This window comes from Oryctolagus cuniculus, chromosome 19 (genome assembly GCF_051225735.1).
Source record: "Oryctolagus cuniculus isolate XC-2025 breed Fujian yellow rabbit chromosome 19, ASM5122573v1, whole genome shotgun sequence".
Lineage (NCBI taxonomy): Eukaryota > Metazoa > Chordata > Mammalia > Lagomorpha > Leporidae > Oryctolagus > Oryctolagus cuniculus.
Genome location: NC_142885.1, coordinates 11,100,638 through 11,117,119, shown reverse-complemented (window position 1 = coordinate 11,117,119; position 16,482 = coordinate 11,100,638). Strand labels below are relative to the sequence as shown.

The window sequence follows — 16,482 nt, the reverse complement described above, 5'->3', positions numbered from 1 at the left end:
CTGTGTTTCAGGTTGGTGGGAGCTGTGTTTAGGGCCCTGGGGAAAGGGGGTCCTGGCCAGTTCCTGGGGAGCAGGAGGAGCCTGTGGTCTCACTGGGCTCTGTGCTTACGGCTCCAGGAGTCGAGCGCCGGAGGCGGGGTTTTACAGGCAGGTGTCCAGGCTGTGGACTGGGGGTGCTTGGCCTTACCTAGCCGTCTCCTTTGTGGGGCACAGCCTGGTTCTGGGACTGTCACCTGGCCGCCGCCTGCCCTGCAGGGAGGAAGCAGGGGTCACGTGGGGAGGACACGGGGTCGGGGAGGCCAGGGGCTGAGGACAGGCTTCGGTCCCAGCCAAGGCCAGTGTACTCAGGGCTGCCCCTGGAGTTGGCAGATTGGGAAATGAGTCTGCACGGGGTCTTCGCTCTCTAGGGGCCCTGGCAGGTAAGGACAGCAGGCAGTGGTGGCTGTTGGAGTTGTCCAGTTATCTGAGGGGTGCAGGAGTCTAGGGGTGTCCCTCAGCCCTCACGGTGAGGAGGCGTGGCACCGTGATGCTCCTCCCACCCGTTGTGTGCTGCTTCTGTGCAGTGTTGGGCATGGGGGGCTCAGACTTCGCCACGGAAAGGCAGAGCTACAGAGCCCGGCTGCTTCCTGTCCAGGCCCCAGTGGCGAGGCCTCTGTCTGACCTGAGCTCAGGGGCAGGGCCTGTGTGGGGCAGGGCAGGCAGTGGTGGTGGCTGACGGTGGGCGGCTTTGTTCCACGGGCTACCTGAGGGCTTCCCGTGGGCCCGGCACTGCCCTGGAAGTGCCGTATCCTCAGCCTATGCTGACAGACAGCCGTCAGTGAGCCAGAGCAGGTACAGGAGTGATTTCAATGGCCAGAGCGTGAGGGGGCCGTGGCCCTTGTAGGTGGGGCGGAGAGGGAGTGCCAGAGGGCTGCTGGAGGACAAGGTCAGGACAGAGGCCCAGGGCTCGCTTCAGGGGAGTGCACCTGTCCCTGCTTGCCCACTCTTGCCACCTGTGCCTGCTTGAGGTTCTGCCCACCTGACTTTGGGTTCCCAAGGGAACTGCACTTGAGCCCAGGGACAGCTCTGGGGTGTTGGCAGCATTGTTGGTGACCGAGAACAGGGGCCCAGCCTGGGTGCAGGGCAGCAGCCGAGCCCCGGCCTGAGGCTCGGTCTCCTGGCGAGCCCTTGAGCGAGTTTCCTACTGAGTGGCTGCCGCGGAGCCCTGGGCACGACTGGCTGGGCCACCCAGGCTGGTGGCTGGCCTCGGCTGGCCCCAGGCGGGCACCTAGGTCGGGTTGAGCGCCTTTGTTTTTCTAGAAGCCGCAGCCACTTGCCTGGCCGCCTTTCCCCTCTCTGAATCCTCTCTGGTGGGAGCGGTGCTGTCTGCCCAGGCCTGTCCTAGAAGGGAGTAGGGCCCTGGATTTCCTGGAGGCCCAGATACCCCGCTGTGCCCAGCCCCGGGGCCAGAAGGCTGAGAGCCTTTCCCTGGGGTGGTGCAGTTGAGCAGTGGGACTGACAGCCAGGTAGGCCGAGCATGTGACAGGAGCAGGCTGTCTGCAGGTGAGCACCCTAGGGCCATCAGGGAGTGTAGACGGCCGCCTGGGGTGAGGGCCCAGCCAGGCAAGCTCCCCCAGCATGGGGCACAGTGAGCTCTGGGGAGAGCGGCCATCTCTCTGTCCATCAGCACCGCTGCCTGCTTCTGCCACCTCCCCCGGGGCACCAGGGAAGCAGGCTGCAGTCTGGGAGCGTTGCTGCTCCAACAGGGCTGTCACAGGCACCAGGGACGCCTAACTGTGGTGCCCGAGGGGCAGCATTCACATGTGCACACCCCAGCAAGGTCCCTGAAGGCCGTGGCACCCGGATAGACTGGATGAGCACGGAAGGCAGGCAGCACCCGTGGGCAGGGTGACCGGGGGCACTGGGGAGGACAGCCCTTGAAGCCAGCCCCTGTCCTGTCCTCAGAGCTCGGCTGTGCCCTGCCACGTCGCCTCTCCTGTTCTGCTTCCCCGTGCTGGGCACTGGGAGATGCCGCCCAGAATTGCTGAGGCTGCTGGTGCGCCCTGGCCTCTGCCCTCCTGAAGCAGTGGGCCTGTCCCCCTGCATGCTCTGGGCATGGGCTGGGCGGCTGCTTGCGCAGAGGCCTGTGGGACATGGGCACCAGCTCCCAGGCCTGGAGCTCTGTTCCACCGGCCGTGGCGGACCCTGGCTGCCTGCAGAGGTCAGACGCCCCAGGGAGATGTGCCGGTCCTGACGGCCGTTCAGAGCCACGTGGGGCTCGGCAGGGTTTGTGGTTGCCACGTGGCGAATGCCTCCTTCTAACATGTCTCCTCCCTGCATGTCTGGTCTCGCACCCATGTAGGCATGACGAGTGTGCTGATGTCAGCCATTGGACTCCCTGTGTGTCTTAGCCGCGCACCCCAGCCCACCAGCCCTCCCGCCTCCCGCCTGGCCTCTAAAAGTCACAGCTCAGTTAAGAGATTGAGGAAAATGGCCGTGAAAGGTAGTTCTGCTCGCACGCGCTCTCTGGCCTCTGCCCAGCCGCCTCGAGCCTCGCTGCCTCTGACTGTCCTGCGCCATCGCTCTCCTCTCCCCTCCAGGGCCCTCCGCGGCCCTTCTGCCTGTCCTTGGTCAGCAGCAGGGGTGGCCCCTGGGAATCCTTCCCGGCACAGGTGCAGTGAGAGGGCTATTGTTGAGGACCCCAGTGAACACTGAAGTGTGGGTGAGACCTAGGACCTTGTCAGGACCAGGGAGGGGACTTGTGTCCCATCGGCTGAGGCCGTGACCAGGCAGTGAGCCTGGCCCGCTGCCCTGCCTGGCCACCTGTGTGGCTACCTGAGAGGGGCCCCGAGGGTCGAGCAGCCAGGGAGAAGGGTGGCAGAGCCGGGGGCGTGCTGGCGGCTTTGAGGTTTGTGTGGAGGGTCCTGCACTAGTGAGATTTCGGCCTGCTCTGGGATCTGACGCAGGTTCTCTGTTGCTGAGCTGTACCTGCTGCCTCCGTGTGTTGGTGAGGAAGAGGAATCGGGCCCTGGCACGATCTAGTGCTGGCTGCTCTAGTCCGGTGGGGTCCCACCCCCACCCCCACCCCCAGGCCAGGGGTGAGGCCCGGACTCTGCACACTGCACTCACACTTGACCCTGGAGGTGGGGACCATCTCCCTCTGGCTCTTGACAGACCCTGGGCTTTCCCGGGGCTGGTGGTCCTCTGGCCTGGCCCCTGGGAGGGACGCAGCTTGTGGAAAGAGCCTTGCAGTTCAGGAAGCGACCGCATGCAGGGGGGGGGGGATACGGAGGTGGGCGGGGCTGCTCCCGGTAGATGGGGGGGCAGGGGCTTGCCAAGCCTTCCACAGTCACAGCGTGCCCACGGACAGGGATTGTTCTCGCCCAGTGAGCAGAGTGTGGTCCTGGAGGCCTCTGGGGGCGCATGGCTGTGGGAGGGGGCTGCGTGTGGACGGTTATGTGTACCAGGATATTTCAGAAAGTTCATGGAAAAATGGAGTTGAAAGGTGAATGTATTGTGGTGCAAAAAACTGAAATCTGCGACTTTTTTCATAAAGCTCATTCTCCATGAACTTTCTGAAGACCTCCCCTCCAGTATGCATGAATTTCAAAATAAACTTAATCTTTTAATTCTGTTTTCCACAAACTCTTCCAAATCCGTGCGGGTTAGGAGCGTCTCGGGGTGTAGAGGAGGTGGGGTGTCTGGGTCAGCAGCTCCTGCCTTTGATCCAAGGTCAGCTTTGCTAGCAGCTGGGCATCCACCTTTCAGACCAGGGAACGGAGACGCGGGTGGCCCGACGTCCCCACGCCAGCCTGTGTGCTGTGGGCTCTCTGCAGACCCCCCCCCCCCCCCCCGGTCACAGCGGGCACAGCCGCCGAGGCTCCGGCTTCCAAGTGTTGGCTGCCACAGGTGACAGCTGGGAGCTTGTGTTCAAACCCGAGCCACTCTGGTCTGAGAGGAGGACCGCGGTGGGAAATGACGAGCCTCTGCCTGGGTGCCTTCCGTGGGGCTGCCGTGGCCTCCCTGCCCTGGTCTCCCTGCCTGGGCTTGGCCACCACTCGTGATTTTGCTGCTGCCACCTGGGGGAGGCCTGGGCTATGCCAATTCTCTCACCACTAGGTGGGGCAGTTACTGCTTTCTTTCTGTCTTTTTTTTTTTTAATTATTTTCGAAAGGCAGAGTGACAAGGAGAGGCAGAGAGAGAGAGCTTCCTGTCCATTAGCTCATTCCCCAAATGTCCACGGTAGCCAGGGGTAGGCAAAGCCAGGAGTTCCCTGTGGGTGGCGGGGACCCAAGTACCGGGGCTTCATCCACTGTCTTCCCGGGCGTCGGCAGGGAGCTGAAGGAAGCACACTGCAGAGGGGTTCACACGGGCCCCCCGGAGCATCCTGAGTAGCAGCCTAACCCGTCACAGGTGCAGGCTCCCCCTGGCGTCACAGACCTGCCCGCAGGTGAGGAGCAGGGCAGCCAGGGTGCGCTTCCTGCTCATCCCCGCCCTGTGGGTGTGTGAGACCCACCGTGTTCCCAGACAGGCGGTCCGTGGTGACAGCGTGCACAGTACCGCATGCGGGCTCCAGGCACACGCCAACTCGAAACCGCCCCCCGTGCCCCTGTTAGAGTAATGGAAGTTGAAGGAAGCCATGCCTACTCGAACCCCCCCATCCCATGCCCCCGTCCCCCTGCGGGAGTAATGGAGGTTGAAGGAAGCCGCGCCACCAGAGCCCGCTCCCTCACGGCTCAGCGAGCGGGTCGTGCTGCTCCTCCAGTGGGCGGCCTGAGCAGGCTTAGGGCTCCAGAATGTTCTGTCCTGCCTTGCACGCTGCCTTCTGTCTGAGCCCTTCTGACGTTTCCTCCCCGCAGCTTGGACTTCCTCCTCCTCCTGGCATCCTCGCCCTCTCCAGTTCCTGCTCCCAGGGTCCCCACTTTTGTTCTTGTCTCTTCCAGGGGGGACCCCGAAGCCAGAGCCAGAGCAGGTGATCAGAAAGTACACGGAGGAGCTGAAGTCGCCCCCCGATGAGGTGTGTGCCGGGCGGGCGCCAGCCCCGGAGGACCCCGGTCTCCCTCTGCCTGCGGGGCACGTGCCCAGGTGCCTGATCTAGCACTGCAGAGGGGCCAGGCGTTCCCAGGGTGGCCAGGCTTGGCCACTCTCGAGCTGTGGTCCTGACCAAGGCCTTCCGCATCACCTGGGAGTCGGGGGTCCTGGGGACAGGCAGGCTGTGTCCACCCAGCCCCCCAGTGGAACCTGGACCTCAGTGCCCAGCCATGTTTTGGGGGCCCTAGCCCTGGGGGTGGTGGGTGGGGAAGGTCGAAGTCGGCCTGCTCCATGCAGAACCCAGGGCTCTGGACCTCCCCTCTGTCCTGCAGTTGGAGGGCCAAGAGTCATGTGGTCAGTACAGGTTTGGATCCGGGCCTGGAGCCGGCCTCCTGCACTCCCCTCACCCCCCTGCACTCCCACTTCCCACACACTTGTCCTGTCCTGCCCCGGGCTCCTGTCTGAGCTCTTGAGAGCCCCCATTTAAAACCCCTCAAGTCAGAGCCCCAGAGCCTGGCCGTCTCCTGTGCCCCGTTCCCCCTGCGCCCCCTGGAGGTGCCTGGTCTAGTCCTCCACACAGTCCCCGGCTCCCAGGGCCTCGTCGTGGGCACGCGACGGCGCGCTCTGCCACCTCAGGCCTGTGTTTCTGCCAAGTCCTTCCAGGGCCTGCGTGCCAGTCACTCGCCCGTGGCACGGCAGCCGGCTTTAGTCAGTGGAGGCCTCTCCGCCGCCTGCCCTCTGGCCGAGCACTGGCGAGCGCGCCCTGTGTCTGGTCCCCTCCAGGACTGCATCATCTGCATGGAGAAGCTGTCCGCGGCATCTGGGTACAGCGACGTGACCGACAGCAAGACCATGGGGCCCGTGGCCGTCGGCCGCCTCGCCAAGTGCAGCCACGCCTTCCACCTGCTGTGCCTGCTGGCCATGTACTGCAACGGGAACAAGGTGCCCGGGGCAGGGGCGGGCTGGGGTGACGCCCCCCATGCTGCTGTGGGGGGCAGCTGCCGGGCAGGGGGCGGCAATACGGGCTGACCGAGTGGCCCTCAAGAAAGCTCAGCTGAGCTCGCCCCTGCCTTAGGACGGGAGCTCTGGCCCCTCCTAGAAGCAGGACAGCCTCGCCATGCCCAGGGTCCCCTGCCGGGAGGTGCAGAGCCGGGCTCCGAGCCCACACGCAGACACAGGGCTGAGGCATGGCTGCTCTGTGGTGGAGCTGAGCTGGAGTGGACCCTTATGGAAGGAGGGCGTGAACCAGTTCCCGCGGCGGCCACTCTGGCCCTGCTGGCTGGCGGAACTGCTTTGGTGAACGGGGCCGACGCAGAGGAGCTGAATGAGTAGGGGAAACAGAGAAGTGGGGCCCGGGGCTCAAGGCCAGCAGGCACCAGAGTCCCACCTCATTTAAGAGAAGGAGGCCGCACCCGAGGATGTTAATGCAGCCCAGCACTTCCTTGCTCGGAACAATATCTTCATCGATAACTGTGCTGTAAACACGCCAAGAGCTGCCTTCTCGGGAGGTGGTTTTTCCCATCAGTGTCGAAGGCGGGGCAGACTCCTGCGGCGGGTCCTCTCTGCAGTGCCTCATCCGCCCCGCGCGGCCAGCGTGCAGCGGATCAAGTGTTGCGTTTGCGCTTCCATTCAGGAGTTCCGGGGCTCCAGGCGCTGAGGGCCGGCCTGCTCCTGCCCCTCCCCCTCAGTCTGGGCCTCTCCTCCTTCCAGGACGGCAGCTTGCAGTGCCCTTCCTGCAAGGCCATCTACGGAGAGAAGACCGGGACCCAGCCCCAGGGGAAGATGGAGGTGTTCAAGTTCCAGGTGTCGCTCCCGGGCCACGAGGACTGCGGGACGATACTCATCGTCTACAGCATTGCTCACGGCATCCAGGTAAGGGCCCGCGCCTTTCCCAGCATGCCCCGGACGGGGCCAGGACGCCCAGCTCCCTGAAGGCCTGCCTAGGGAGGGTCAGGACTGGACCTCAGGAGCCCCTGTGCCGCGTTCTGGGGCTGCGGCGGCAAAGAGGTGGCGCTCAGCCCCTCCCTGAGCCAGGGGGGTTGTTTTCACTGCCCTGAGCACGGCAGAGGGCAAGCAGAGGGCTTGGCGAGCCGGGGAGCCCTCCGGGTGCCCGAGCACGGCGGGGAGGGGCTGTGGAGTAGGGCCGGACCCTTGCTCCCGAGAGCCCAGCTCAGTGGCCAGATCCAGGCAGGAATGGGAGTGGCAGGGCCAGGGCTGGATGTCGGGAATCCAAGCGCGAGGCCCCAGAGGCTCAGGGACAGGAGGTTTGGCACTTCGGTTCTGCTTTGAGCCAGGACTGATTTCAAAGCCTGGAGCAGGTGGGAACACTGGGGGCAGCGGGGACCGGGCCCGTGGACAGGGGTGGGTTTTGTTGAATCACATGGTTGCCCCCACCTCCAGGGTGTGGGTGGGGGTTCCCTTCTCTTCCATGGGCTCAGAGTGAATGCTCCTGACAGCGCCCTGGAGGGGTCATGTGGGTGTGGCCCTGTAGCTCCGCCCCTTACCCCATCTGCCTGTCCATCAAGTTGGCCTCTGGGCCCCTGCTCCATCCATTTCTTTTTCTTTTTTTAATTTTATTTATTTGAGAGGTAGAATTATAGACAGTGAGAGGGAGAGACAGAAAAGTCTTCCTTCCGTTGGTTCACTCCCCAAATGGCTGCCACAGCCAGAGCTGTGCCCATCCGAAGTCAGGAACCAGGAGCTTCTTCCTGATATCCCATGTGGGTGCCATAGCAGAGAGCTGGATTGGAAGAGGGGCAGCCGGGACTAGAACCGGCGCCCATATGGGATGCTGGTGCCACAGATGGAGGATTAACCTACTGCGCCACAGAGCTGGCCCCTCCATCCATTTCTTGGGGCACCTGATGGGTGTTATGGGTGGGCTCAAAAAAAAAAAAAAAAAAAAAAAGCCCAGGCCCAGGAATTGGGGGTGGTCTCCAGGGTTCCTGGTACCACGGGGAGGGGGAAGGTAGCAGACTCAGACCCGGCCTAGGGGCGTGGGTTCCAGGGAGGGCAGATGTGGGTGGGGCCGCATTCACACTGGGTCTTGAAGGGCTGGGCTGTATCTGGTCACGTGGGAGCTTGAGTGGTCCCTGGCCTAGGAGGTCTGACCATGTACTATGAGCCCCTGTGGCTGGCCAGTTGGGCCTTCCTGGAGCACTTCCCTCCTGCTGTCTGTGTGTCCCTGCAGGGCCCCGAGCACCCCAACCCTGGAAAGCCATTCACCGCCAGAGGCTTCCCCCGCCAGTGCTATCTTCCAGACAACGCCCAGGGCCGCAAGGTAAAAGGCCCCACATGCTCTCTGCCACTGCTTCTGGGCACCTGCACTGGGGCCAGGACCAAGGAGAGGTGGCCCGGCCTTCACTGGGGCTCAAGTGAGCAGGAGAGACTGGCCCCCAGCAAGCCTTGAAGTCAGGATGGCCACAGGCCACTCGCGGGACGAGGCCCCCAGGACAGCCAGGGAGTCCTCCTAGGAGAGGGCGGGAGGAGCCCGCCTGCGGCTGCGGGGGCTGCACTAGTGCCCCGTCCGGAAGAGCTCCCCGGGCGCCGCAGAGGCCCTGCTCGAGGTGGCCCAGCTGGTGGCCGGGGGCGGAGGCAGCGAGGCCAGGATTCGGCCGGGAGGGTGCCGGGTTCTGGCTGGAGCCCGAGTGGAAGGCAGCGCTGGTGGCCGAGGCGGGAGGGCCTGTGGGGCTGTCAGGTTGGCTGTCGGAGTCTAGCGCCCAGGTGGGGTGATGGTGGAGGCCCCTGCCAGCGCCGGGCCCCAGCCCCACCCCCACCCCCGTCCCCGGCAGGTCCTGGAGCTCCTGAAAGTGGCCTGGAAGAGGCGCCTCATCTTCACGGTCGGGACGTCCAGCACCACGGGCGAGACTGACACGGTGGTGTGGAACGAGATCCACCACAAGACCGAGATGGACCGCAACGTGACCGGCCACGGCTACCCCGACCCCAACTACCTGCCCAACGTGCTGGCCGAGCTGGCTGCCCAGGGCGTGACCGAGGACTGCCTGGAGCAGCAGTGACGCCCACTGCTGCCCGGGCGGGCGGGTGGGCGGGCTGGAAGGTGCCTTCCTGAGGCTGGACGTTGGACAAGGGTGCTCCCCGGGAAGCCAGACTGCGGCCTGGCCCTGCCTCCCTCCCCCTCCCCTCTGGGCGGGGGTCTGTGTGGGGAGCAGACAGCCCCAGGCTGTGCTGGTGGGGCTTACCCGCAGCTACCTCAGTGCGCTGGGTCCTTCTGTCCTCCGGAGGCTGTGTTGGGCCATGGGGCCTGGGGCCTGGCGCCGCCGGGGGCAGAGACCACCCAGCCCAGCCGGGGACGGGCATGGGTTCCAGGTCAGCTTCTTTTACCTCAGATTTTGTTTGCAATAAATGCCCGATAGCCAAAGTCAGCAGGCCCTGAGATGATTGTCAGCAGAGAGCGTGTGTGTATGTGTGTGTGTGCGCGCGTGTGCATGTCTCGTGTCTGTGTGTGTGCGTGTCTGTGTGTGTGTGTGAGATCCAACCCCACTGGCGGCTGGCCAAGTGCCCGCTGCATCGGAGCAGGGTCTCAGCTGCCACCCGTTCAGCCCCCATCTGAGAAGCAGACGGGAGCACCCGTGAGCCGTGGACGCGGGCCACTCCCTGGGGCCCGAGCCTGCACGCTGCACGCCCACAGCGGCCGCTCCCGGGCTGCCCTCTCTCTCGGTGGAACTTGTGTGTCAGCCCCTGCACAGGGCCCGTGCCCGTCTCAGCCGTCCCATGCTAGCGAGTGTGCTGCCGAGAAGTGGGGGCTTGGAGGGGCGGGCGGTGCTGGCCGAGGCTCAGCTGCGTCGGGTGGCGGGGCCGGGGCCGGGGCCGGTGGCCAGGCCAGGCTGGGTGACCACGTCCTGCACGTCCCGACTCCGTGACCCTGTTAGGACGGTCAGCTGCCCTGGACAGGACCCTGCTGCCTGCCTGTTGGGGGCCAGGGGCACCTTTGCCTCTGGGAGCCCCCTTCTCTATTGAAAATACAATAAATTCTATTTTGCAACCTCTGGTGGGAAGATGCATGTGTTTTTTCCCGTCGAGCAGTTCGTTTTCCCCTTCTAATTGTAGGACGTCCAGGCCTCGCACAGGCCAGCGCGGGTGTTTGGGCCAGGGCCCTGAGTGGCCTGGAGGACAGGGCAGCTGGGCCCCGGTGGAGACCCCAGACCTCGAGCCTGGGGACCCCCAGTGCGGCCCCCGTCTGCTCCCCCCACCCGGGGAGGCTGAGCCAGGGGTGGGAGAAGCTCCGGCAGCACTCGCATGCGTGACGCGGAGTGAGAGCATCAGGAACTCTCGAAGCCAGCAGGCCTAACAGCAGGTGACAAGGACTTGGACGCTGCTGTAAGACAGGGAGGTGGCCAGGGTCAGCCTTCGGGGACACGCAAACCCAGCCCACCGCGATGGCCCAGGTGCCGAAGGACAGGACGCACACAGCTGGACCCTCAGACCCCGGTGACCTTGTGCAGGGGGCGTCGGGTGCGGCCCGCTCCTCGGTGTACACCTGCGGGCTGCGAGCGTGCCCACCAGAGGCTTGTAGGTCACTGTTCACGGCGACAGGCCACCATGGCCAAAATGTGGCCCAACCGCAGGAAGTGGCCAGTGAGGCGTGTCCCCGCTGTGGGACGCTGCTCGGCCTTGAACGGGACGGGAGGATTCAGACACCAAAAGCCGCATGTGACCTACAGAGGATGTCCCCGGGACAAGGAGTGACTTGGCAGAGGACGGGACCCTCCCCGGACCCCCCTGCCCTCTGAGTGCCTGAGACTGTGTTCCTGTGCGTACATGCGATGACTTTCCCTACGTATTAGGTCCCGTAGAGCAGAAAGCTCAGCCCTGCAGAGTCCGGTGACACACAGGAGGGCAGTGTCCACAGAGTGGACACGCTGGGCAAGAGCTGGCTCACGTCCCCACCCCAGCTGGACACAGCAGGGTGGCCCAAGGTTGCGCTGTGGCACTCAGAACGAAGCACATCCATTTCTGGAATTTTCCGTCTCCTACTTTGGGGCTGTGGATGGCGAGGGTGGGGGTGGTGGCTGATGCATACTGAAGTCCACTGAGCTTTGAGTTCTGTGCTAGGTGAATTTCGTCTCCAAAACTCTACAAAAGCAGAAGGAAGAAGCAAGCGTGAGCGGAGGGTTTGTCACCACCGTCAGGGCGCAAGTTCGTCTCGAGGACTGGGCAGGTAGGGTGCGGCCGCTCTGCCCTCTGCTCCCACTGCGCTCCCTGGGTGGGGATGGGGCGCCAGGGGGAGGCTCCTGGCACCGGAGGAGCAGGAATCTCAGGCATGAGGCCCTGAGCCTCAGGTTCCAGCGCTGAGTCCTCCTCCTCCTCCCGGGGGAGGGAGGAGCTGATGCCCTGGCCTCCCCCTCCCGGGCAGCCTGACTAACCAGCTGGTCCAGGCCCGAGGTCCGGGGAGGGGCGGGGGCAGCCAGAGCAGCCCCTGAGGCTTCAGGCGGTCATGAGGCTCCTGGGAAGCTGGCCTGGCCTGTGGCTACTGATCCTGGCGGGACTGAGCTGGGTGCTACTGTGTCTCAGCCTGGGTGAGTGGGGTGGGGGGTGTCCCAGGACTGGGGGTGGGGCAGCAGTCCAGAGCCCGGGGCGGGGGGGCCCATCTGCACCCGCCACTGCTCAGACTCGACCCCCACGGCCACAGAGCAGATCCCCTACACGCCGCAGATGACCGCCTGGGACTTGGAAGGGAAGGTCACGGCCACCACGTTCTCGCTGGAGCAGCCGCGCTGCGTCTTCGACCGGCACGCCGGAGTGGCCGGCACCGTCTGGCTCGTGGTGGCCCTCAGCAATGGTGCCCTGCGGAGTGGGGGGCTGGGGACACCTGCCGGCCCTTCCATGGATGGAGGCTGGGGGAGGGGGGAGGCGGGCTTTACCCTGGAGGGCGCTGAGGCCGGGTGGAGTCGGGACCCCCCACCCACACAGCCAGGCCTGTCTCTCCCCGACACCCCACTGTTCATCCCGCTGCCCTCCAGCCTCCAGGGACTTCCGGAACCCACAGACACAGGCTGAGATCCCGGCCTCCCCACAGCTGCACACCCACGGCCACTACATGACGTTGCCCCTGTCGCTGGCCCAGCTGCCCTGTGAGGACCCCCCGGGGGGCGGTGGCCCTGTCGCCCTGCTGCGGGTGGGGAATGACTTCGGCTGTCGGCAGCGGCTGTACTGCAACGCCCCGCTCCCCGGCCCGGGGCCCTACAGGTGGGGGTCCTGCCCCTGCCCACCCCACACCCCCCTGGAGGGCTCTGGCACTGGGGCTGTCTCTGGGGGGAGGGGTGTCTAGGACGGGGAGCTCAGGGCCCCACCCCTTCCTGGCTGCAGTCCAGTGTCTGCCCCTCCCCCTCCCCCCCCCCCCGCCATGGTTTCCTCACCCCTGCTCCCCACCCCTCCACTTCAGGGGCAGGAGGTCCGAGGGACAGAGGTGGGAACCAGCTTAGCCAAGTGGCTTCAGGCTGGATCCCAACAGGAAGCTAAACCTGGGGCTGAGCCCAGCCCGGGAAAGCCTGGCACCCTTGGTGTGGGGGGGGGGGCGAGGCAGGTGTCTGCAGATTGGAGCTGGCCCCCAGCGTGGGGGGAGCAGGACAGCGCCTGGCCACCGCCTCCTACTGCCCTCTCACCTACTCTGCCAGTGGTGTAGCCTCCAGCCTAACCCCCGCCCCCAGCGGCCACCAGAGCCAGCTCCCCTCGGTGCCAGCAGCCGGGTCCGTGGCTCCCGCTCACCCCTGGCCACAGCCCCACCTCCACCTCTGGGCCCGGCTGCCCTGAGTCTCACCCCTCGTCCCCCACTGCATCCCTGTCCCCAGAGTGAAGTTCCTCTTGATGGACGCCGGTGGCTCCCCGGTGGCCGAGACCAGGTGGTCGGACCCCATCACTCTGCGCCAAGGTAGCCCCTGGGGGTCGGGTGCTCCCTTGGGCCCTCCCCCTGCGCCAGGCTGCGGAGGTGGGACTAGGGGGCTGGGAGCCCTGGGCTGTGCGGACACGGGGCTGAGGGAGGCAGGGGACCGGCGGCCTGCGAGCAGCCCCTGTGTGTAGGGCAGGCCCCGGGCACCATCGACACGTGGCCGGGACGGCGCAGCGGTGGCATGATCGTCATCACCTCCATTCTTTGCACCCTGGCCGGCCTCCTGCTGCTGGCCTTCCTGGCTGCCTCCACCGTGCGCTTGTGAGTGGCAACACCCCCCACCATGGGCCCCTCTCCCACCCTCTGTCCACACTGCGGCTCGGGTGCTGGGCCATGGGATTCGCTCGGGGCAGGTTCCGGGGTGTCTGTCTTTGGCCCTGCCCTTCTCCGCCTGGCTTTGATGCCAGGATAGTCAAGGCGGCTTCCTGGAGGAGGCAGGCGTCCGGCTGCCCAGGGGCACAGCAGCAGGGACGTGGCACTTCTCCCCCTTCTCCCTGTCCAGCTCCAGCCTGTGGTGGCCAGGCGAGACCCCTGAGCAGCTGCGGATCGGCTCCTTCAGACAGACGCGCTACGCGACCCATCACATCCCGCCCAGCGAGGCCGCCACTCTGCCCGTGGGCTGTGAGCCGGGCCCGGACCCCCTCCCCAGCCTCAGCCCCTGAGCTGGTCTCTGTGCCCAGCACGCTCCCAGGGCAGCGCCGTGGCCAGGCCCACCCTGTCCCTACCTCTCTTCTGCCTGAGCTCTCCTGATAGGGAGGCAGGTGGACAGGGTGCCCTGCCCGGAAGCTTGCTCATCCCAAGAGGCCTGCGGAGGGCAGGGGGCTGTCTGTGCGCACCGTCGGCCTGAGCCTGCTCTGTCCCTCTGTCCTGCCCGTCGGCAGCTGGGGCGGGGTGAGGGCTTCTGGGACATCTCCACTGTCCATGGACTCAGGCCCTTTGTGGGGATGGGCCATGGCAGGAGAGGGGAGAATCAGTCCACCCTCACCTCCAACCCTCTTGCACAAACCCCTGGCTCATGCCTTTATCCACTCCCCTGAGCACCTGCTGTATGCAGTGGTAGACACGGGACCTCCAGCACAGCCAGTTCTGACCCTGGACAGCTCACTGCCCTGGGGCCCCATCAGGCTCGCTGGCATCCCCGCCCCCATCACCCGCAAGAATGCGCGCTCCAAACCAGCAAACCACAGCTCGTCCCCAAGGCCGGTACTTCCCGCCTCAGCCACACGGGGGCGCTGGTGCACCACTGCCAGATGTCCGCGCGCAAGCGCACTCGTATTCACAGGCCTGCAGAGGTGCGGACCACCGTCCTGGAGAAGCGGAGGCCCCCGGGCTTGCCCGCTGCACGCCGCGACGGAACCCAGTGTCCCAGCTCCCTCAGGAGCCCGGCGCGGGCCCTCGTTAATAAATGCGGATCGGCTGGCTCCTCCCTGTGGCCCTGAATGCGCTCGGCACCCGGGGCCGCGTCTCGGGGGAGCCCAGGACTCCCTGGTGCCTGCAGACCTCTCCCGCGACCCCAGCCCCTCGCAGACCCCCCAAGCCCAGGTGTCCCGGGTGCCTTTCTGCAGGTGGAGCCCGCCCCTGGGAGTGCACAGGGCGGTGGAGCCCACGACCCCCGGGACGTGGTTAAAAGCCCCCCAGCCCAGCCCTGGTCAGCCACCCCCCGGAGACCCTGCTCACTGCTCTGTCCATGTGAGAGGCGTGGCCGGGAGGACCAGGGGGCGGGGCAACCCAGAGCAACCTGCTGACCCCAGGGGTCACGCGGGGGTGGAGGGGGTAGCCAGGAGTTTCATCCGGGGTCTCCCACGTGGGTGGCGGGGACCCACCAATTTGAGCTGCCTCCCAGTATGCAAATTAGCAGGAAGCCGGAATTGGAAACGGAGGCAGAACTTGAACCCAGGCCGCCGGATATGGGATGTGGGAGTCCCAAGTGGCTACCTCCCTGAGCCATGTCTTGAAGGGAGGGTGGAGTTAGTGGGGCTGAGGGGGGGAGGAGGAGGAGCCGAGGGCACTGGGGAGCTGCCCTGCCATGATGCGTGTGTATGGGGGGGTGTGCTGGGGGTGGCAGAGGAAGGAGAGGAGTCCAGAACGCTCAGCAGGTGGCCAGGCCTGGGTGGAGCTGGTCCCCAGGGGAAGGGGGCCTGGGGATGTCCCCTCTGTAGCCAGCGAGGCCCCTGGGGACAGTGTCATAGAACCCAAGGTCCACGGCGCAAAATGCATATCGTACATCCAGAAGCCAGTAACACAGTCGCCTGTCGTCACTGTCCAGTGTTCTCTACTCTGCACAGCTGCACCCCTGTACTTTTTACTTATTTGAAAGGCAGAGTGACAGAGACAGAGAGAGACAGATCTTCCGTCACTGCCTGCAATGGCTGGGGCCGGGACTCCACCTGGATCTCCCGTGTGGGTGGCAGGGGCCCAGGGTCGTTCAGCTGTCACCTGCGGCCTCCCAGGTGTGTCAGCAGGGAGCTGACCCCAGCCCCTCACTCCGGGATGCTGGCGTCCACAGCGCCCGCCCCACAGCCTGGTGGTGCCGCCGGAGTGTTTGCATCAGCGGCCCCCACCCCAGCACGTGGGTTACGCCCTGTCCCCACTGTTGTGCCAAGAATCTCAGCTCCGTGGGACACGCACTTGAGCCCGATGCCTGCTCTCTGGTTCTTCCCCGTTTCTATGGTTACAGACATTTCTATAGCAACTAGTCGGAGCGCTCCGATGATCGATGCCCTGTCCCACATGGGAGTGCCAATTCCGTCCCGGCTCCCCTGCTTCGTATCCAGTTCTCTGCCGATGGCCCAGGTACCTGGCCCCTGCCAACCACGCGAGAGACCCAGCCTGGTCCAACCCGAGTTGTTGGGTCATTTGAGGAGTGAACGGCGGATGGAAGCTCTCTCTCACTCGCTCACTCTCTCTCTCTGCAACTCTCCTTTTCAAATAAATTTTTTTTTTTTTGACAGGCAGAGTGGACAGTGAGAGAGAGAGACAGAGAGAAAGGTCTTCCTTTGCCGTTGGTTCACCCTCCAATGGCCGCCGCTGCAGCAGGCGCACCGCGCTGATCCGATGGCAGGAGCCAGGATCCAGGTGCTTTTCCTGGTCTCCCATGGGGTGCAGGGCCCAAGCACCTGGGCCATCCTCCACTGCACTCCCTGGCCACAGCAGAGAGCTGGCCTGGAAGAGGGGCAACTGGGACAGAATCCGGCGCCCCGACCGGGACTAGAACCCGGTGTGCCGGCGCCGCAAGGTGGAGGATTAGCCTATTGAGCCACGGCGCCGGCCCTTCAAATAAATTAAAAAAAAAAAAAAACTTTTTAAAAATTGTACTTGTCTAAAAGGAGTTTCGTATCACAGAGTTGGGGCTCGGAGGGCGTAGAGAGTTCACAGGGTCAGCGGGGCCCAGGCGGCCCCTCCCTGGCCCTCTGGAGTGGGGTGGGGGTGTCCGGGCTCGGCTTGGTGACAGAAGGGGGTTGCTGTCCCTAGACCCCCTCCCTGGGCCTGCGGACTGGGCCCCCAGCCGGTTGCCTAGGAGGAAGGGGCACCTGGGAGGGGCCGGAAGCAGCCAACCCCAGCCC

At 65.1% G+C, this 16,482-nt stretch overlaps 2 protein-coding genes across 17 annotated transcripts in view; both read left to right on the top strand.

The window, feature by feature from the left end:
* DTX2 (deltex E3 ubiquitin ligase 2) overlaps positions 1-9,395 on the top strand; it is a 34,048-nt gene extending 24,653 nt beyond the window's left edge. For 11 of the 15 annotated variants that reach the window (XM_051847659.3, XM_051847656.3, XM_051847657.3 and 8 more), the window contains 6 exons: positions 2,342-2,482; positions 4,923-4,996; positions 5,794-5,952; positions 6,721-6,882; positions 8,201-8,290; positions 8,802-9,395. In XM_051847659.3, coding sequence (XP_051703619.3) covers positions 2,342-2,482; positions 4,923-4,996; positions 5,794-5,952; positions 6,721-6,882; positions 8,201-8,290; positions 8,802-9,029 — 854 coding nt within the window. In that variant the 3' untranslated portion in view covers positions 9,030-9,395. The remainder of the gene's footprint in view (positions 1-2,341; positions 2,483-4,922; positions 4,997-5,793; positions 5,953-6,720; positions 6,883-8,200; positions 8,291-8,801) is intronic. The other 4 variants (XM_070064481.2, XM_051847661.3, XM_089321094.1 and 1 more) reach the window with 1 other exon arrangement.
* A 1,987-nt stretch (positions 9,396-11,382) lies between these two features.
* On the top strand, positions 11,383-14,340 carry LOC100355286 (uroplakin 3B). Of its 2 annotated transcripts, none has more exons than XM_008257977.5 (6): positions 11,383-11,549; positions 11,663-11,812; positions 11,994-12,219; positions 12,822-12,901; positions 13,051-13,180; positions 13,422-14,340. In XM_008257977.5, the coding sequence occupies exons 1-6, from the start codon at positions 11,468-11,470 to the stop codon at positions 13,579-13,581; spliced, it is 828 nt and encodes a 275-aa protein (XP_008256199.4). In that variant the 5' UTR covers positions 11,383-11,467; the 3' UTR covers positions 13,582-14,340. The 2 variants fall into 2 exon arrangements, with proteins under 2 accessions (XP_008256199.4, XP_069920583.2); XM_070064482.2 differs by having other exon boundaries at positions 11,410-11,549; positions 11,668-11,812.
* Positions 14,341-16,482: the final 2,142 nt, after the last annotated feature.

What these genes read in the sequence shown, in the direction of transcription:
- LOC100355286 (XM_008257977.5), top strand. Translation starts at nt 11,468, where the DNA reads ATGAGGCTCCTGGGAAGCTGGCCTGGCCTGTGGCTACTGATCCTGGCG. An exon ending in GCTACTGTGTCTCAGCCTGG is followed by an intron (nt 11,550 to 11,662) that starts GTGAGTGGGGTG and finishes CCACGGCCACAG; the next exon opens with AGCAGATCCCCTACACGCCG. An exon ending in CCCCATCACTCTGCGCCAAG is followed by an intron (nt 12,902 to 13,050) that starts GTAGCCCCTGGG and finishes CCCTGTGTGTAG; the next exon opens with GGCAGGCCCCGGGCACCATC.